Source organism: Cervus canadensis, chromosome 2 (assembly GCF_019320065.1).
Source record: "Cervus canadensis isolate Bull #8, Minnesota chromosome 2, ASM1932006v1, whole genome shotgun sequence".
In the NCBI taxonomy this organism is placed as follows: domain Eukaryota; kingdom Metazoa; phylum Chordata; class Mammalia; order Artiodactyla; family Cervidae; genus Cervus; species Cervus canadensis.
In genome coordinates this window covers 28632143-28654084 of record NC_057387.1, presented here as the reverse complement: position 1 = coordinate 28654084, position 21942 = coordinate 28632143, and the positions used below count along the sequence as shown (strand labels likewise).

The 21942-nt window shown below is 37.4% G+C and overlaps 1 protein-coding gene across 5 annotated transcripts in view; it reads left to right on the top strand.

Annotated features, from left to right (window-relative positions):
- Positions 1-21942, top strand: part of MAGI3 (membrane associated guanylate kinase, WW and PDZ domain containing 3) — a 245445-nt gene that overhangs the window by 206638 nt on the left and 16865 nt on the right. For all 5 annotated transcript variants that reach the window (XM_043460185.1, XM_043460184.1, XM_043460186.1 and 2 more), the window contains exons 14-16: positions 6306-6498; positions 8965-9153; positions 14618-14803. In XM_043460185.1, coding sequence (XP_043316120.1) covers positions 6306-6498; positions 8965-9153; positions 14618-14803 — 568 coding nt within the window. The remainder of the gene's footprint in view (positions 1-6305; positions 6499-8964; positions 9154-14617; positions 14804-21942) is intronic.

The window sequence follows — 21942 nt, the reverse complement described above, 5'->3', positions numbered from 1 at the left end:
TTTCATTGATCCTTTCTATTGTCTTGTTAGTCTCTATCTCATTTATTTCTGCTCTGATCTTTGTTATTTTCTTCCTTCTACTAACTTTGGACTTCTTTCATTCTTTTTCTAGTTCCTTTAGATGTAAAGCTATTTGAGATTTTTCTTATTTTGAGGTAGACCCATATTACTATGAACTTCCCTCTTAGAACTACTTTTGCTTATCCCAGAGATTTTGCAAGTTATATATCCATTTTCATTTGTCTCAAGGTATTTTTTTTATTTTTCTCTTGATTTCTTCATTGATGCATTGGTTGTTCATTAAGATGTAGTTTAATCTTCACATTTTGTGATTTTCCCAATTTTCTTCTTCTGATTTCTAGTTTTATATACTTGTAGTTGAAAAAGATGTTTTATATAATTTCAGTCTTCTTAAATTTATTGAGACTTGTTTTATGGCTTAACATGTGATCTATCCTAAAGAGTGTTACATGTGCACTTGAGAAGAATGTATAGAATATGCTACTTTGGATAGAATGTTGTGAATATATATAGAATGTTCTGAATGTATAATCATATATATATATATATATATAAAGGTTATTCATTCTAACGTGTCATTTAAGACCCATGTGTCCTGATTGGTTTTGTGTATGCATGATCTATCCATTGATATAAATAGGGTTATTAAAATTCCTTCCTGTTATTGTATTGCTGTAAATTTCTCCCCTTAGGTCTGTTATATAGGTCCCCCTTAGGTCTTTGCTTTGTATATTTTAAGTGCTTCTGTGTTGGATGCATAAACATTTGCAAATGTTATATCCTCTTGTTCAGTTGACCCCTTTATCATTATATAATGCCCCTTTTGTCTTTTATTACAGTTTTTGTTTTAAAGTCTATTTTGTCTGATGTAGGTATAGCTGCTTTAGCTTTCTTTTGGTTTCTGTTTGCATGGAACAGCTTTTTCCATGCCTCTACTTTCAGACTTTGTGGCTCCTTACATCTGAAGTTAGTCTCTTATAGGCAGCATATAGATGGGTCTTGTTTGTACATTTGGCCAGTCTGAGTATTTTCATTGGAGAATATAGTCTTTTACATTTAAAGTAATTCTTGACAGGTATGTACTTACTGTCATTTTGTTCTTTGTTCTCTGGCTGTTTTGTAGTTCTTCTCTGTTCTTCTTCTCTTGCTTTCTTCCCTTGCAGTTTGATGGCTTTCTTTAATATTATACTTAGATTCTATTTTTATTATCTTTTGTGTATCTACAATAGGTTTTTGTTTGAGGTTACCCTGAGACTCGCATATAACAGTTTATATACGTATATCAGTCTAATTTAAGTTGATAGCAACTTAAGTTTGAACGCATTCTAAAGCTACATTTTTACTTCCTCCACCACATTTTATATTTCTGATATCACACTTCACATCTTTTTATTTTGTGTATCCCTTCACTGATTATTCTAACTAGAATAATATAACTATAGTTATTTTTACTACTTTTGTCTTTTAACCTTTTTATAGTAGTTTTGTAAATGATTATATTTATCTTGCCCATGAGATTTATACTTTCATATGTTTTCTTATTACTACTCAGTGCCTTTTCTTTTCAACTAAAGAAGCCCCTTTCACGTTTCTCATAAGGCCAGTTTATTAGTGATGAACTTCTTTGATGTTTGCTTGTCTGGAAAACTCTCATCTCTCTCAGTTCTGAATGATAATTTTCCTGTGTAGAGTATTCTTGGTTGGACACATTTTTCCTTTCAGCACTTTGAATATGTTGTTCCACTCCTTTCTGGCCTGCAAAGTTCCTGCTGAAGAATCTGCTCATAGCCTTATAGGAGTTGCTGCTATATAACAAAGGCTTCCCTCGTGGCTCAGACAGCGAAGAATCTGCCTGCAATGCGAGAGACCTTGGTTTGATCCCTGGGTTGGGAAGCTCCCCTGGAGGAGGGAATGGCAACCCACTTCAGTATTCTTGCCTGAAGAATCCCCATGGACAGAGGAGCCTGGTGGGCTACAGTCTATGGGGTCGCAAAGAGTCGGACATGACTGAGCAACTAAGAATAGCACACAGTATGCATTTAATGATATTATTTCTAATGTGCTGAAATTTTTGGCTTCCCTGATACCTCAATTGGTGAAGAATCTGCCTGCAATGCAGGAGACCGCAGTTTGATTGCTAATTCAGGAAGATCTGATAGAGAAGGCTACCTACTCCAGTATTCTGGCCTGTATAGTCCATGGGGTCGCAAGAATCAGACTGGACTGAGCAAAACTTTTACTTTCTTTTGTAGGTAACAAGTTGTTTTTCTCCTGCTGTTTTTAAAATTCTCTCTTTAACTTTTGACATTTTAATTACAATGTGTCTCTGTGTGGATCTTTTTGGGAATTCTTTGGGCTTGCAAAATCTTCAATTCTGTCTCTTTTCCCAGGTTAAGGAAGTTTTCAGCCATTATTTCTTCAAGTTAAGTTTTCTGCTCCTTTCTCTCTCTTTTCTCCTTCTGGTACTCCTATAATATGAATGTTATTCTGCTTGAAGTCATTCCATAGGTATCTTGGGCTGTCTTTGCTTTTTTTCATCGTTTGTTTGTTTGTTTTTTACTTTTTGCTGCTCTTATTGAGTCAGTTCCATCCATATTGTTTCAAGTGGCAAAAATTCATTCCTTATATGCCTGTGAAGTGTTATATTGTATGTATATGTATGCCATTTTTTAGTTTTTTGAGAAACCTCCATACTGTTTTTGACAGTGGCTGCACCAATTTACATTCTCACCAACAGTGTACAAGAGATCCCTTTCCTCCACATCCTTACCAACATTTGTTATTTGTAGATTTTTTGATGATAACATTTCTGACAGGTATGAGGTTATACTTCGTTATGGTTTTGATTTCCCTGGTGATTAGCGATGTTGAGCAACATTTCATGTGTCTGTTGGCCGTCTGCATGTTCCCTTTGGAAAAATGTCTATTCACATCTGCCCATTTTTTAATTGGGTCATTTGTTTTTTGGATATTAAGCTGTATGAGCTTTTGTATATTTTGGGAATTAATCCCTTGTTGGACTCATCATTTGCAAAAATTTTCTCCCCATTCATAGGTTGTCTTTTCATTTTGTTTATGGTCTCCTTTTTTGTGCAGAAGCTTTTAAGTTAATTAATTTTTTTAGTTTTAATTTAATGCATTTCTCTTTATATCATTGTGATTTCTGAGACATATTTACGTACTTGGTCTTTCTTTTGTTATTTTAAAAAATCTTTTTATTAAAGTATAGTTGATTTTCAATGTTGTGTTGTTTTCAGGTGTGCAGCAAAGTGAATCAGTTTTATATTTGCACACACACACACACACGCGCGCACATGCACGCACACACACACACACACATTGGTCTACTCTTTTTTAAATTCTTTCACCATACAGGTCATTACAGAGTGTTGAGTAGAGTTCCTTATAGTACTATGTATATGTCAATCCCAATCTCTCAATTTATCCTCCTCCCCTTTTCCCCAGTAACAATATGTTTATTTTCTATATCTGTGGTTCTATTTCTGTTTTGTGGGCTTCCCTGATGGCTCAGCAGTAAAAAATCTGCTTGCAATGCAGGAGACGCAGGTTCAATTCTTGGGTCAGGAAGGTCCTCTGGAGAAGGGCATAGCAACCCACTCCAGTATTCTTGCCAGGAAAATCCCACAGACAGAGGAGCCTGGTGGGCTACGGTCTATGGGGTTTCAAAGAGTCAGATACAACTCAAAGGACTGAACACACATGCACACATTTCTGTCTTGTAAATAAGTTCATTTGTACTATTTTTTCCCATTCCACACATAAGCAATATCATATGGTATTAGTCCTTCTCTGTCTGACTTACTTCATTCAGTATAACAGTCTTTAGGTCCATTCATGTTGCTGCCAATGGCATCATTTCATTTTTTATGGCTGAGTAATATTCCAGTGTATATATTTACCACATCTGCTTTATACATTTGTCTGTTGACAGACATTTAGGTTGCTTCCATGTCCTGGCTGTTGTAAATAGTGATACAGTATTCATTGGGGTGCATGCATCTTTTTGAGTTGTGGTGTTTTTTTTTTTTTTTTTCAGGTTTATACCCAGGAGTGGGATTGCTGGATCATATGAGAGCTCTGTTTTTAGTTTTTTAAGGAACTTCCATACTGTTCTCCATAGTGGCTGTACCAATTTGCATTCCCACCAACAGTGGGATGGGGGGATCCCTTTTCTCCACATCCTCTTGAGCATTTATTATTTGTAGATTTTTTGATAACGGCCATTTGGACCAGTGTGAGGTGATACCTCATTGTAGTTTTGATTTGCATTTCTATAATAATAAGTGATGTTGGCATCTTTTCATATGCCTCTTGGCCATCTGTATGTCTTCTTTGGAGAAATGTCTATTTAGATCTTCCACCCATTTTTTGATATTTTTTTTTAATTAAGCTGCATGAACTATTTATATATTTTGGAGATTAAACCCTTTTCAGTTGCTTTGTTTCCAAACATTTTCTCCCATTCTGAGAGTTGTCTTTATTTTGTTTATGGTTTCATTTGCCATGAAAAAGCTTTTATTTATGTCCCATTTATTTTTGCCTTGTCATTACTCTAGGAGACAGATCCAAAAAGATGTTGCTACAATTCATGTCAAAGAGTGTTCTGCCTATGTTTTCCTCTAAAAAGTTTTATAGTATCTGGTCCTACAATTAGGTCTTTAATCCATTTTGAATTTATTTTTGTATATGATGTTAGAGAATGTTCCAACTTTCATTCTTCTTATGTAACTATCCAGTTGTCCCAGCACCACTTATTGAACAGACTGTCTTTTTTCCATTGTATGTTCTTGCCTCCTGTGTTGTAGATTAATTGACTGTGTAAGTGTGTGGGTTTATTTCTGTGCTCTTTATTCTGTTGCATTGATGTATATATTCATTTTTGTACCAATACCATATTGTTTTGATTACCATAGCTATGTATTATAGTCTGAAGTCAAGGAATGCAATTCCTCCAGCTCTCTTCTTCTTTCTCAAGATTGTTTTGGCTATTTGTGTTTTTTTCTGTTTCCATACAAATTTTACATTTTTTTGTTCTAGTTCTGTGAAAAATCCATTGACATTTTGATAGGGATTGCATTGAATCTGTATATTGCCTTGGGTAACATGGTCATTTTACCAATGTTAATTCTTCCAGCCCAATAGCATGATGTATCTTTCCATCTGATTGTGTAATCTTTAATTTCTTTCATTAGTGACTTATAGTTTTCCAAGTACAGGTCTTTTACCTTGTTAAGTAGGTTTATTTCTAGGTATTTTTATTCTTTTTGATGCAGTGGTAAATAGGATTATTTCCTTAATTAAGTGTATAGAAATATGACAGATTTCTGTAGATTTTTTTGTACCCTGCAACTTTAGCAAAATCATTGATGAACTCTAGGAATTTTCTGGTGATGTCTTTAGGATTTTCCACATATAGTCACATCATCTGCAAACAGCGAGTTTTACTTCTTTCTTACCAATATGTCTTCCTTTTGTTTCTTTTTCTCATCTGATTGCTATAGCTAGGACTTCCAAAAGTATGTTGAATAAAAGTATTGAGAATGGGTATCCTTGTCTTGCTCCTGATCTTAGAGGAAATGTTTACACCTTATCTTCTCTTAAATGTCAGGTTATAACAGCTCTGGGACTAGTCCAAATACTTAAGATTACCAATTATAAGATTCTAATTGCCGGCAAAGAAAATGAGCAAGATCTGTTCACCTAACTGCAAGTGAATCTTAGGTCACTCTGTTCCCTTAAAATATATACTGCTTTAGAATTTAGGAACAAGAAATATTTCTCTTTTCTGTATACTAAACTTGAACTGATAGCTTTATGTAACGGGAGTATTGTAAGAATTATCCCAGTTGCTATGAACAGTATACAAAAAAAAAATCTTTTGTGATGACATTCAATGGACTTTACTTTTAGTAGCTACTCCACAGAATTGCATTTTTTGAGTTTCATATTTTTGTTCTATTGTAGTGATGGATGTGATAGTGGTACTTTCTAAGTTATTGAATTACTTTGTATTTTCTGTCTTCCTTGTGCCCAACCTAAAGAATCCAGAAGAGATTACATGGTGTGGTTATTTGAAGTGCCATTTTGGAGATGGGTCAATTTCTAAGATTTCACCTTTCTAAACTATGACTGTTTTCAGGGTGAACTGCAAAAAGTTGTTGGTATGCATGACTTTGAGTCAGAAAGTCCTTGACTTAGTAGTTAAGAATCTTAGTAAGTCTTAGTAGACTATATAGAGCAAACCACACTTTATATCTTATCAGATATACATTGGAGCCATCATTCCTCTGGGCGCAGCTGAGAAAGATGGTCGGCTCCGTGCAGCTGATGAGCTGATGTGCATTGATGGAATTCCTGTTAAAGGGAAATCACACAAACAAGTCCTAGACCTAATGACAACCGCTGCTCGAAATGGCCACGTGTTATTAACTGTCAGAAGAAAGATCTTCTACGGTGGTACGTGAACCTGTTCTTGCTCTAATAAGTTAAAAAAGAAACAAAGAGACTTAGTCCACTTTTTTTTTTTTCCAGGTTATCTTATTATGTTTAATAGTGTATGAGAGGCTGCGCTAGCCCTCTGCGATGACCCACACTGTGTCTGTGAAATGTTTCTTTGACTAAATCCACTTGTTAGCTAAAACAATGACAACAACAAAAATAGTGTATGAGATAACTTATTTGGTGTGATCCTTGCATGTGGAAGGCCATGTAAGGTTGAAAGGATTCATAAATACTGCTACTACTATCAAAAAAGAGAAATAAATTTTGGGTCTCTACATTAAGATTATATTAATATATCAATGAATTTTGCCAGTGTGATATTGTAATCAGGATATCAGGTTAAATCTGTTTTCTGAAGAACAAATACAAAGTTGTTTAGTCATACTAAGAGATCCCATTAACTGAATATCAAACAATTTTGGATCCTGATGAAATTCTAAATATTCAGAAGACAAAATGTTTCTACTTCAGAAGTTTTAGTATGACTTATTGAGTCTCAGACATGGATTCTTTTACTTACTCTTTACAACACTATGATGGTAAACACTGTCATTATTCTAGTTACTCACAGAAAGGTTGAGAAACACATAGCTGGTAGGTAGTAGGACCAGGATTGAAACAGATAATTTAATTACAAAGCCTGAGGTCTAAACCATTACACTAAGATATGATAATCTCCTGTATTTTTATGTTCAATAGCTTTGTGAATATTATGTAGAAATTTTAAATAGTGAATTCTTGTCACTTAAAAATTTTCTGAAGACAACCTGTAGCACCACAAGAATGTAAGCTTCATGAAGGATGGAATTTTCATCCATTTAGTTCTATGCTGTGTACCCAGTACCTAGAAGAATGACCGCATGGCACAGAGTGGGCATTCAAAAAATGTGTGACTTGATGAATATTCACGTTACTCTTAAAAATGAGGCCCTGTGTCTTTGATTGTAGCATACAAAGTAAAAGCCCACCTCCTGTCATAAATATCAGGCATTCTGAGATGCATGCGGATTCTAATGCTGTTGTTGCTTCCATTTGGTTGTGCTGGTGTCAGAACATAACTACGTAGAGTAAACAATGGGATATTGTACAGATAGAGATTAGCTCCCTCCTGGAAAGCATCATAAAGACGTTTCATAGTAGTTTGATATTATTGGAGACATTTTAGCTAATTCATTCTAACCATGCATTATATCAAAAAGAACCTTTTTCGTTGTTGTTAATTATTGGAAGTTGTTGACACTTTTGTTGAGGTTCAAAAACACATCCTCAGAGTCCCATAGATTTTGATACAAAGAGACCTTATAAATGCATGTTCATCAATAACAGCATGTTGTGGTGGTGGTTTATGCTGTTTTGTATCAAATTATGGCACAAAATTTGCCCTTTTTTAAAAAAATCAGTTATGACTAACTTTTGTCATTCTTTCTCAAATTCTGATGTTATTCTTAAATAGAAGAAAAGGGTGTAGGTTAACTGCCCATTTGCTAGGAATTCCATGTGACCTGATCTGTGTCTAGGAGAGTTTGCCATTTATGTGGACAGCTTGTTATATACCTGAAAACTGCTAATGGTTAACTCATCTTGTATTACCCATCAGAAAACTGCAGTTGTAAAACACATTGTAAAAGATAAATCTGTGTAGGTGGCAAACTGCTCTCAAGCTGTAATGGGAAGTATCTCTGTCCTGATGCAGTGACCTCCCAGACGTCATGAGTGTCAGTCACTGCACTAAATTATATATTTTTATTAAATGTTTATTTATTTAGCTGCACTGAGTCTTAGCTGTGGCATGTAGGATCTAGCCGCCTGACCGGGGAGTGAACCCGGGTCCCCTGGGTTGGGAGTGTGGAGTCTTAACCTCTGGACCGCCAGGATTCAGTGTGTGTGTGGGGGGGGGGGGTGTGGGGGTGTGCTCAGTTGTGTCCAGCTCTTTGTGACCCCATGGACTGTAGCCAGCCAGGCTCCTCTGTCCAGAGAATTTTCCAGGCAAGAATACTGGAGGACTGCCAGGGAAGTCCCACTAAATTATATTTAAAGCTGATTTTAAGAGGAAGTTTACTATGTTTTTATTCATTATCAACTTTTTAAAAAATTGCTTGTCCAGGTTCAAAACCTTGATGGAATTAAAATCATTTCAAGAAGAATTTTTTTTACCATCAAATTTCACAGAAGCTTTGAAAAACTTCCTTTAGAGTGAGATAACATTTTGTAGTTTTCCAACTATGTACTTAAAGAGCATTCTAGAAGTTCACTGGATGGGCTGCTGCCTACCTCTGCACTCAGATGATGTCCAGTCACTTGGGCAGAGGCACTGCTTTTCTTTATGTTAGAAACTCATTGTGAAGAGCTTAGCACAAAACACTTTAGTTATCAAAAGTTACGATGTTCCAGAAATATCAAAATTGGTCTTGTTTATTGCAGAGAAACAACCTGAGGATGACAGCTCTCAAGCCTTCCTTTCAACACAGAATGGATCTCCCCGCTTGAACCGAGCAGAGGCCCTGGCCAGGCCTGCTCCCCAGGAGCCCTATGATGTTGTCTTGCAACGAAAAGAAAATGAAGGATTTGGATTTGTCATTCTCACCTCCAAGAGCAAGCCACCTCCAGGAGGTAAGGGCCCCTGTGTCGTGGGGTCCCTCCCTCTAATTCCAGTTTTCTGAGTCACCCACTGGGGTTTATGAAACTAGCTAGGAATCATGTATAAATTGCCATTTTTTTTAAATGATGAATATTTTATTTATTTTCAAAATTAGGTAGTTTGAATCACTCTTCCAGGCTTCAGGTTTATTTATTTATCTCAGAGTCTATAAAATAAATCTTGGTAGCTCAGTTTGCATCCAGCTTAGACTGTGACAGTATTATCAGGGATGTGACCTAATTGATGTAGTGAAAGGACAGTGCTGAATTTTTTTTTTTAATTATGGGGGCATAGGGTTTTTTTTTTTTCCAAATTAGGAGAAATCATGTATACAGAAATAAGTGAAATGCTAGAAGCAGTTGAGAAGAAGCAAAATAGAAAAACCTTGACCCAGATGTGTCTTAAATAGTCCTTTCATGTTATTCAATCATAATTGCCTTATTGCAGCTATAAATTGACCTTAAATGATAAGAGGCATTCTTACCTTATGTGCTTCGTCAAAAGGTAAAAGTTCTGTCAAGACCTTGAAAAATTAATCCAAATATCCTGAACCTAGTTTAGTAGAATGTCATCTGAGAAGGATGAATATGTATATTATTTTAATATGTATATTAATTTCTTCAACAAAGGAGGAATCACATCTTCTATGTCCAGGGCTGTTATGAATCAGCAAATTAAATATTTGCTGTATCTTTATATTTCTCAGTAATAATCATCTTTAAATATAAAATACAAATGAATATAAGATGAGAACCAGCAAACTAATGTGTCATGCTTGTCTGGTAGCTTTAGTTTTCCAAGTCAAGTGATAAAAATCTTTGACCACATGAAAATGCACTCTTAGCTTTGCCAGGGTATTTGATTTTATCTTGAGTAGCAAGATCCTTTTAGACTAAATGGTCACTAAAACCTTAGTGAAAAATGAAAACACTTTCAGGAAAGTGTTATGAGCCAAACCAATTTGCAAAAATCAAACTAAAATCAATGCAAGTGTGTAAAGGAAGAAGATTCTATGACATGGATGAATTATTACTATGGTATCAGGTCACTGCTCACTGATACTAGTTTCCATTTTCCAAAAGCCGTTGCTATGGTAATGCTTGGAACTGGAACTGTTACTGATGCTGTGAGGATGATTATGTGGCCTGTGTCAGAAAAATGAGAGAAAGCAGCTGTTAGGTGGATTTTATGTTATATCATTGGAAATCAGCATCTAGAAAAACAAATGACCATTTTAGATAATCATATTCTGATTCTAATACCATGCAATAATCCTGGGCATTCAGATTAACAAAAATAGTGAAAGATTATTACTCAGTGTGATAGATGCTAACCACTTTCCATATTGAGCATATTCCTCCTCTAGCACTACAAAAATTAGGAGAGCCTCGTGTTCATCATAAAACTAGGAGATACACAGGAATTCAGTAAAATATATTACTTAAATAGTTCAACCTATTTTTATATTTGAAATTTCTCTTATACTTTAATACATTTTCTGTTTTAAATATATCATCTTATTTGTGTAAATTATATTTATTTGTTTATATATAAAATTAAAATCTTTTTATACTTCTTTGTTTAAATTTCTTTTTACAATCTTTTTTTTTTTTTTTTTAAATTTCTTTTTACAATCTTAATGGTTTTACATACCATAGATGCTGGGTCTCTGTATAACATAGTGTCATTAAGTGCTGGGCTTTGTAATCAGACAAACATGGCTTCTAGACCCGCTTATGTCTTTTAATAGCTGTCTGATCTTAGGCATGTTACTTACCCTCCAAGTGCTCCAGCTTCCCCTGTGAAATGCGGATGTTAGCACTTCCTGTCTCATATGTTTGTGAGGATTAAGAGAGAGAATGCATATGAAGCCCTTTGCCTGGACCTTCCGTAAACGTTGGCTGCTGTTCCTTGTAGTTTCTGCCATTGTCATTGCAACTGTCACTGCCTATTGACCTTTTTTTTTCTCTAAAGAAACGTTAAAAAGTTTATCAATATTTGAGTAATGAGATGGGAAAGAAAGCCCAATTAAAATGTAAGATTGAGGTAACAGCTAATGCGTGGCAGGAAATGAGTGTTTGCAGCTCATTAATTATCAGCCTGAATGGTAAATTAGGCTTAGGTTGTCAAATGAATTTTATATAAAGTACTTGAGATTTTCAGTCATGATGCAAAACCAGAATTCGTAATTTCGCTGACGTGCTGGTTAATAATCTCACAAGATTCTCAGCCCTGCAAACATTCTTCTTGGAACTCTATTTATCTCATAGCTAGAAGGATCCTGGGGTAAGATTACATGAGGAGCTTTCCCTCACAGAGACCAAGCAGTTGCAGTATGCAGTTCACTGCGTAACAGTGAAAGATTGGTTTTAAAAAAAGAGTTAGCACAGGTGAAAAGGCCAGAAACCTGTCTGTCAGAATAGATCCTTCTTTATGGATCTTGCCTTGGTACAGTTTGGTATTCTACTCCTTGTAGGTTGTTGGGTTTTTTTTTTCCTTCTGCTGCTGCTGAAATGTATTTTCTGCTGACATTTGTCACAGGAAGAGTTCCCACTAGCATCTCTAATACCAGTTATAAAATTCTGTACCATTGACTTCTTCAAAGGTCAGGGATCCAGGCCCAGCATCCTTGTTGTCCTGGACCAGTTTTTGTAGGGCTGCATGAGTGGAGTACTCCGCAAACACCTCTGTTGAAGATGGAAAGGACCTGACTAGTTTTGGTATGGCCAGCACTTCAGTGGTTTTGGCATTCCACTTTTCATACTTTTCAGTTCTGGTTGCAAAGGATTTCTTTTAAAAGGGGACATTTTCAGCTATTTTTCTTTTCCTTTCTTTTCTTTTCCTGAAAAGTAATGTTTTAAGAGCACCAAAGTCATCTCAGCAGCTGGACAAGCCAGCCTGTGAGACAGATTTAGGCCAAAGATGAATGGAGATGGAGAAATTGACTTCATGCAAATTCCCATAGACTTTGTATACCGACAGTAAGGCAGGACGTCAGACTGTTCCTTAGACATGGGTACTCTAAGCGCTTGTGCATACCAAGTCGCTTTAGTCGTGTCCGACTCTTTACGACCCTGTGGACTATAGCCCACCAGACTTCTCTGTCCATGAGGTTCTCCAGGCAGGAGTACTGGAGTGGGTTGCCATTTCCTTCTCCAGGGGATCTTCCTGACCCAGAGGTTGAACCTGCATCTCTTATGTCTCCTGCACCGGCAGACAGGTTCTTTACCACTAGTGCCACCTGGGAAGTGCTCTAAGCAGTTACCTTGAAAACTTCACAATCTATTCAAAGGATGTTCAGAAGTTATCTTTCTCCTGGTCTGTTTATCTTTAACTGTTTTGGTGGTGCTTCTATAAATGCCAAGACAATAACAATCTTTTGTTATTATTATTGTTAGACAATAAACTGCTTTTATCTCTCCTCACCTCTATGACGAACCCTTCTGGAAATTCTGTACCAGGATTTGCCAATTTCCTTTTGACCACATTACTCACATGATGAGAAAGGAACAACTGAGGCCTCAGAGGTTTTTCTTGTTTCATGCTTTCGCCAAGTCTGAACAAACCCCTTTCAGTGTTCCAGGGAGTTGAATGATTTTCTTCTCAGGGGATCTGGAGTGAACATTGTTTACAAGTCAATCTCTTCTAAGGCGGAGAGTTACTGAGAGACTGATTTAGAAGGTCACCACTGGGCCCCTGTGTGATTCTCCATGCAGTTCTGATGTGCCGCCGGCCATCCTAGCTGGGCACCAGCTCGCGTCGCCTGGCACAGGGCCCAGCCCGTGCTGCTTCTGCTGTGCTCAGTCGCCTAGTTGTTTGAGACCCCACGGACTGTAGCCCCTCAGGCTCCTCTGTCCATGGGATTCTCCAGGCAAGAATACTGGAGTGGGTTGCCATGCCCTCCTCCAGCAGATCTTCCCAACCCAGGGATCAAACCCAGGTCCGTGGTGCTAGCGGTAAGGAATCTGCCTGCCAATGCAGGAGACACAAGAGATGCAGTTTTGATCACTGGGTCGGGAAGATACCCTGAAGGAGGAAAATGGCAATCCACTCTAGTGTCCTTGCCTGAAAAGTTCCACGGACAAGAAGAGCCTGGAGGGCTACAGTCCATGGGGTCACAAAGAGTGAGACATGACTGAACGACTAAGCACAACAACAGTGAGGAAAATGGTGTAAGTGCTTGATATAATTCAGAGCTAAAAGGTACTTGCTTCCACATTGACTTCCTCTTTTTTAAGATAAAATCTCACACTGCATAATCCTAGAAGGGCCAAGGAATGGCACTAACTGTCCATGGGGCATAAATCATGGCCAAGAATAACTTCCAGTCCAAATGAAATTCTATTAAAATGACCCTAACATACACCTAGATATAATTCAGAAATACTAGTAAGGAGCCCATTTTACTATAGAAATTAAACATAATCACTGTGCCATTTAAAAATATTAAATTATCCTTATTGATAATAAGACACATTCAGCAAGAGCCCAAGTGCCAGATAAAGGTAGGCAAAGAAATTCTAGAGAGCATAGAAGGAACACTTATTTCTTAATATGAATGCCCCTTATTAAATGGTGAAAGATATTTTCACAAGATTCCCTGAATGTCTGAGAACTCATTTTAAGGCATAATAACAGTGGAGAGTCTTAGTAGTTAACTCTAGGAAAGCCTTCAGCATTAAACTAGAGATATAATAGAACCGCACAAAGTATCTTTCCAAATGTCTTAGAGCAGCTTTGTGTCTCCAGGGTAGGATTTTATCCATAAGCCAAATAATCTTAATGTTAAATACTTAATGTTCTAATTCCACTCAGCTTTTCTAATTAAAAAAAATATATATATAGAGGCACAAATAAGAGGAATAAATTTTGTTCTAGAAGTAAATATGATTCATTTTAATGATCAGTCTTTTTACTGTAACTGGATTTCTGACCATGCTGAGTCCTGAACTTGATTTTGAACTGCATTTATTTACAAGATTTCTTGTGGGAGTAAAGGCCCCTTCAACTGAACCAAAGATGATCTCATTGTAGCAGTTTCTAAAATACCCAAATTCATGTTGCAGCCTAAACAGCCAATGGCAAACAAGAAACATGAGATATTTTAATAAATATCACTGAGGTCAGTAGCCTTTAAATGGGATTATTAGGAGGACAATATAAAAATTGGAAAAGGTTTCTGGTAAGTGGAGAAAAGCAAAGAGGTTTATATGCCGTGATTGCAGCTGTGTAAAGAGTATCTGCGTGTCGACAAAGAATGGAAGATAGCATGAAGATAGTTGCATTTGGATAGGATGATCACTCGTGGTGGCTTTTCTGATATATCTTTGAAGGATTTTCTTTGTTATTAGGTTGAATTTTTGATGCTGATGATAAATCCAATACTAAGAGATATGTTAAATAATTGAAAAACCTGGGAACTTTTTTTCTTCATAGTTATTCCTCATAAAATTGGCCGAGTCATAGAAGGAAGTCCAGCTGATCGCTGTGGGAAGCTGAAAGTTGGAGATCATATCTCTGCAGTGAATGGGCAGTCCATTGTTGAGTTGTCCCATGATAACATTGTTCAGCTGATCAAGGATGCTGGGGTCACTGTCACACTAACGGTCATTGCTGAAGAAGGTAAGAACTGTTACACCTGCCTTCCCCAAACTGATCTGAGGGACATAGAACCTGCAGAAGTACCAGAGCCACGGCAGTGATAGAACCATTTATACATGCCGGAGTCTCATTTTTTGCCTTTTCCATTTAATGAATTTAAAAGACAGTTTATTATAAAGTTGTCAGTAGCTCAAGAAAAATAATCCAGCTAGCGAGTGGTGGCCATTTATTTACATGCTGGAGGAGCAAGCACCCAGAGTGAAAGACATAGGTAATATGTTTCAGATCTTATTTTCTTAAAATGATGTCTTAAGTCTCTGCTTGAGTGAGAGAAAATCCTCTGAAGAGTTCAAAGAAAGTCACTGTTGGTATCAAACCTTTCATGTCAGGTCCATGTCATAGTGTGCCTTGCCTTGCAGGCAGGGCTTCATTCTGGAAGCTGCTTTATAAATGCAGGAGCAGGAATATGTGGGAATAGCCAGTAAATGGGGCATAAGACGCACTTAGGGTCTTGCCTTGCTATAAGGCTGCCTTTGATCATTAAGAATTTGTAATTAGGAACCATTTTGAATAACAACCAGTTCATGTTCTTTGTTTATGAATTACAAGGTAACCATTACATAATGCTTATTCTATTATTTTTCCTAATTTTGTAAAACTAAAAAGAGGCCAAAAGAAACAAATGTATGAAGTCAGTCTCCATGTTGAAATTCCTTATACTGTAATGTGTGTTCCTGTCCCACTCCATCCCCCCTGCTGGCAGTGATCCTCTAAGCTATACGTTTTCAGGTTTTTAAATTCTTGATTTTTTCTTTTCCCTTCCTCCCGCACCACTAACATACAGTTGTCTCTGAGGTGTTACATAAATCTCCCTTCTGTCCGAGATTCTGTAGGGGGATTTCTCTGTGGACATGAGTTTGCCTGGCTGCTCTGAAGTCCTCCTCAGTGGAAGCTCCAGTGCTTCCCCGCTCCCTGCACAGAAAGCATTTTTTGATTCTTCTCCCTGCCTGCCTTTTAAATTTTCCTCCCGGTTCTTCCCAAATCCTCTCTCTCTTTTTCCTAAATCCTCTTTTCTTTTTGCTAAACTGTGTGGCATGTGGGATCTTAATTCCCTTGCCGGGGATCAAACCCACACCTCTTGCAGTGGAAGTGCAGTCTTAACCTTAACCCCTGGACAGTCAGGGGAAGTCCCCAAATCCTCTTTTGAACTGGGCCTCATTGGTCTCTGTGCATATGGGCTTCCCCCGTTCCCCATTGCATTCCTTATCTCTGCAATTCGTTGAGTGCTCTTCTTACATCACTATGTCCCAAATAAAAGGGTCTACTCTTTGAAGACAAAGAAAATATTACCAATGGACTGTGATACTAGCTGTCTTCCTCATTGCAGGTGGACAGGTGGATTCTTTACTGGCTGAGCCGCCAGGGAAGCCCTGATACTTGCTAGGCACTCAGTAAATATTTTTTTTGAAAGAAGTAATGAGTAAATGGATGAATGAGCAACATTAAGGATATTTTCAGTTCTATGCCAATACCTAGTAGAGGCAAGATACACCCAATAGAAGAAGTAAGGCTTTTGACTGACAGAGTTCACTGACACCTATTAGCTAGTTGGCAGGCCTTAAACGTGTCACTTAACATTTCTAACCTTCAGTTTTTTTTCTCTATGTGATGGGAATAATGATATCTATTTCAAGATCACTGTGAAGATTAAAGGTGAAACTATACATAATCTGCATAAATACCCTAAGGTGCTCATCTAATTATAGCTGTCATTATTTTATCATATCTTTGCATGGCCTCCTTCCTCATTCTGGTCTTCCCTAAGTCTCACTGCCTGCAGAAATAATAATGTTTAGGAAACACTTACTATGTAGCAGGCATTGTCCTGAATACTTTACTTCTGCTGACTCTTAGTCTTCACACCAATGCTAGGTCGGCACTATTAATTTCCTATTCTATGGATGAGGGAGCGAGCCACAGAGCCGTTAGAGAACTTGTCCATGGTCATACAACTAGTGACGGAGCAAGTATTTGAATGGGGCATTCTCTCCAGAGTCTGTGCTCGTAACTGCTATGCTTCCCCCTTGTAATCACAGGATCTAAAATAAACCTCTCCTTGTCTGCCCCAGTCTTCCTCTCTTCCCTTTCTTGGCTTTACTTTTCTTCACTGTACTTATCTCTACCTGAGGTTATTGATCTGTGAGTTTATTTCTTTATTGTCATCTCCCCTACTAGAATGTAGTCATTCATAAGATTTGTGAAGTGAGAGATTTTGTCATGGTGGTGGTGGTTTAGTTGCTAAGTCTTACAAAGCAGAAAGAGACTCACAGAGAGAATACGGACTTATGGTCGTCATGTCCAACTCTTTGCTACGCTATGGACTGTAGCCCTGCAGGTGTCACTGTCCATGGGATTTTTCAGGTGAGATTACTGGAAAGGGCTGCCATTCCCCTCTCCAGGGGATCTTCCCAATCCAGGGATCGACTCTGGGCAGATTCTTTTACCGCCGGACCACCAGGGAACTTCAGTTCAGTTCAGTTGCTCAGTCGTGTCCAACTTTTTGCGACCCCATGGACTGCAGCACACCAGGCCTCCCTGTCCATCACCAACTCCATCCCGGAGTTTACCCAAACCCATGTCCATTGTGTCGGTGATGCCATCCAACCATCTCATCCTCTGTCGTCCCCTTCTCCTCCTGCCCTCAATCTTTCCCAGCATCATGGTCTTTTCAAATGAGTCAGCTCTTCGCATGAGGTGGCCAAAGTACTGGAGTTTCAGCTTCAGCATCAGTCCTTCCAATGAACACCCAGGACTGATCTCCTTTAGGATGGACTGGTTGGATCTCCTTGCAGTCCAAGGGATTTTCAAGAGTCTTCTCCATCACCACAGTTCAAAAGCATCAATTTTTCTGCGCTCAGCTTTCTTTATAGTCCAACTCTCACATCCATACATGACCACTGGAAAAACCATAGCCTTGACTAGACGGACCTTTGTTGACAAAGTAATGTCTCTGCTTTTTAATATGCTGTCTAGGTTGGTCATAACTTTCCTTCCAAGGAGTAAGTGTCTTAATTTCATGGCTGTAATCACCATCTGCAGTGATTTTGGAGCCCAGAAAAAGACACCAGGGAAGACCCAGAGATGTTATCATAGTTGGTACTAAAGAGCCAGAACTGTGTTAGCCACATAGTTCATGCTCAATAAAAATTTTTGAATGAAACTTATTGTTAATATGAGTTTGGTAAGATTTATCTTAGTTTCTTTACCATGATCTCTATAGCCTGCTTTTTAGCCTTAAATTTGTTCTGTGACCCACAAAGAAAAGCAGGCTTCAGTGCCACAGGAAACGACATTTCAGAGTTGTTCTGAGAATGCTGTATGTGGTGCATTTATACCACCGTGTTTGGCATGCAGTAGTGATGGAAACTGCTAGAAGTAGTGGAATCAGCAGTAGTATAGATCAGTATTTCTCAAACCACATAGAGAAGCATCAGTGGTTTTTTTCCCCCAGACCAGCATTTTTGTAAAATATAATAAAAAGTGAATAATTAAAATGAGAAAATTGTTCTGTCAATTTGTTACAAATTTTTAAAAACTTTTACTCTCAGTATCAGTAAACATCTTATTGCTGACTAACAGACCACACTTCAAGTAGCCTTGAGATAGAGAAAAAAGTGGTCTTTCTACTGCTGAATGATATTAGTATTTTTTTTTTCCAAATTACCCTTTATTGTTGATGGTGTTTTCTCCAAAATGTTGTCCAAAATTACTCATTTTTCTTTCTTTTAAAAATTAATTTTGGAATTCCCTGGCAGTCCATTGGTTAGGACTCTGTACTTTCAGTGCTGTGGGCATGTGTTCAATGCCTGGTGAGGAACTAAGATCTCACAAGCCTCATGACGTGGCAAAAAGAAAGATTAACTTTGACATTCTGGTCCAGATACTTCTAAACCTGTGTACTGGGAAATCTTAAGACTTCTTATGTAATGCCAGTCAAAATTTAGGAAAATTAGAAGTGTGGAGATCCATGCTTTAAGGTATATTCCATTTTTTTTTTAAGGTGTATTTCAAATGTAGGTGTAGCCTCTTAAAATATACAATCACGTTTGACATGTAAAATCACATTTCAGTGATTACACCTTATTCCGTTATTCTCTGTTTTACTGAACTATGGGAACATTCAGAATCTCTTAATTACTTTTCTAGGTAAAAAAATAGAAAGTGTCCCTTCTGTCCATAAAATCCCATTCATGGAGTTTGTAAGCAGTCCAAGTTTCTCTTTGTATTCCATATAAAGTCTATTAACTGCACTAAAGAGTCAGATGCACATTTATAGCTCTCCAGCTGTTCTTAGAAATCACACATTCAGATCAATACCTCAGAGCTTCGTTCTTTCCCACGTATTACTGCTCCCTGACTCTCCATAGCCATCCACTATAAATTGATAAAAGACAACTACCTGGAAAAATGGAACTTGTTCCCTTCACCTTCTTTCCCCCCTTTTGCTAGATACAATTCAGTATTTGTGCTTATTTTGCCAAGTTCCCAAGTCAAATATCACGTGTATGGCGTAAAACCCTCGAACATACTCAGGACTCCCTCTGGCTCGTGGCATTCCCACGACACTGCCGCCTCTTCACTACAGCGGCTCCTTCTCAAGTCTAGATCATAAGCTGACTAAGCCTGCTTGTTCTTGCTTGAAGAAATCTTTAAAATGTATTCTTTTTCAGAGTTGATTTGTGTCAGTTGTGTCAGTTGATGTTGGGTCAGTTCTTGTTCATTTCATTTTTAATACTGAACCCAAGGTACCAAAGGTTGCAAGGACTATGTTAGAATGGTTCTGGTAGTCATTTTTTGTTCTTTTCCATTTATTTGTTTGTTCTCGCTTGTCTTCATTCTCCACTATCATTTCTCTCACCTTTCCCACTGGCAGTTATGCCAGTGTGTTTTATGTCCCTCTTTTTATGTCTTTTAAAATACATGTTTGTGTGTGCGCATTTTTTTTTATTTGTATAAATGATACTGTATTATAGACTTTATGCTGGGCTTTTTTTTTCCCCTCAGAACCATGTGCTTTCTCCTTTTATGTCACTTGTTACAGGATCCAATGCAGGATCTTACATAGCATTTAGTTGTTGTATCTCTTTTTTTCTTTTTAATTAAAACATAATTCATGTACTATAAAATTCATTATTTTAAAGTATACAAGTCAGTGGTTTTTAATATTTTCATAAGGTTGTGCAAACATCACCACCAATTCCAGAACATTTTATCACCCTTTTAAGAAACCACTACTTCTTTCTCTAAGGATTTGCTAGACATTTCATGTAAATGGAATTATATGCTATGTGACTTTTTGTGTCTGGCTTCTTTCACTTAGCAAAATGTTTTCATGGTTCATCTGTGTTGTAGCATGTCTGTTTGGGCTTCCTTATGGTTCAGACAGTAAAGAATCTACCTGCAGTGCAGGAGACGCGGGTTCAATCCCTGGATCAGGAAGATCCCCTGGAGAGGGAAATGGCTACCCACTCCAGTATTCTTGCCTGGAGAATTCCATGGACAGAGTAGCCCGGCAGGCTAGAGTCCATGGGGTTGCAAAGAGCTGGACATGACTAAGTGACTAACATACACACTCATGTCCTTTTTATGACTAAAGAATAACATCCCATTATGTGTATATACATTTTGCTTATTTATTCATTATTTGATAGACACTTGGGTTTTTTTCTATTGTGAAAAATGCTGCTATGAACGATGGTGTACAGATTTTTGTACAGATATATGTTTTCATTTTTCTTGGGTATATACCTAGGTGTAGAATTGTTAGGTCATATAGTAACTCATGCTTAGCTTTTTGAGGAACTGCCAAACTGTTTTCCCCAACACTTGCATTGTTTTGTAATCCCACCAGTAATGTATGAAGCTTCCAATTTCTCCACATCCTCACCATTTTCTTTGTGTGTGTGTGTGTGTGTGTGTGTGTGTGTGTGTGTGTAAGCCATTCCAGTGAGTGTGAAGTAGTAGTAGTAGTTTTGATTTGTATTTCCCTGGTGACTAATGAGATTGAGTGTCTTTTCATGTGCTGTTGGTCACTTGCATATCTTTCTTCAGAGAAATGTCTATTCAAATCCTTTGCTCACTTTTAATTGGGTTGTCTCTTTTATTGTTGAATTATAAGGCTTATATTCTGATTTTAGACCCTTATCAGATATATGGTTTACAAGTCTTTTCTCCCATTTTGTGGCTTATCTTTTCACTTTCTTGATATTGTCTTCTGATGCACAGAAGTTTAACATTGATGTTGTCTAAACTTATTGATCTTTTCTTTGGTTGCTTGTTCTTTTGTTATCAGAGTATTATGTGCCTTCAGGATTTATCCAGGTTGCTGGGTAAACATATCGATTGCTTTTAACTACTTGACCATTTCCCGTACTATATATTTACCACTCATTACTTGTCTACTCCCCAATCCACATTGTCTCCGACTCCACATCATCACAAACTATCCTCATACACTTTCTTATATGTATTTTATAAAACTGTGTGAGAATTTATTGGAGTGAAATTGATCAAAGAAATTGCTTACTTTGACCAGGTACTGTACTATCAGATTTTCTTCTGTAATGGCTGCGGCATCTACGTTTCCACCAACAGAACACTGAGGATTCCTTACCTTCACATCCCCTCCCCCAACACTTGGCCTTATCCAGCTATCAAGTTGGCTAGGGTACAGTATAGAGAATGTTACTTCATTGGTAGATAATTTGCATTTCTCTGCTTACCCATGAATTTGAGCATCTGTTTTTCTTCTTGTGAATTGCCTCTTCAGAACCTTTACTCATTTTTCTTGTGGAGTTGCTGTCTTTTTCTTGTTGGCATTTAGAGATTCCTTATGAATTAGATAGGCATTAGCCAAATTTAGTTTTAGAAAGTACAAATACCTTTTCCTGTCATCTGTATGTTAACTTTAACTATGGCTCCCTTTATTATACAGATTCTTAATTTAGATGTCACCAAATTAGTCAATTTTTACTTCATGGCTTATACTTTTGAAATTTTGCTTAAAATAAGCTATTGCTCCCCACCCCATATCACAGAGACTTTCTCTTACATTATCTTCTATTAGATTTCTAATTTTGCATTTAGGTTTTTAATCCATC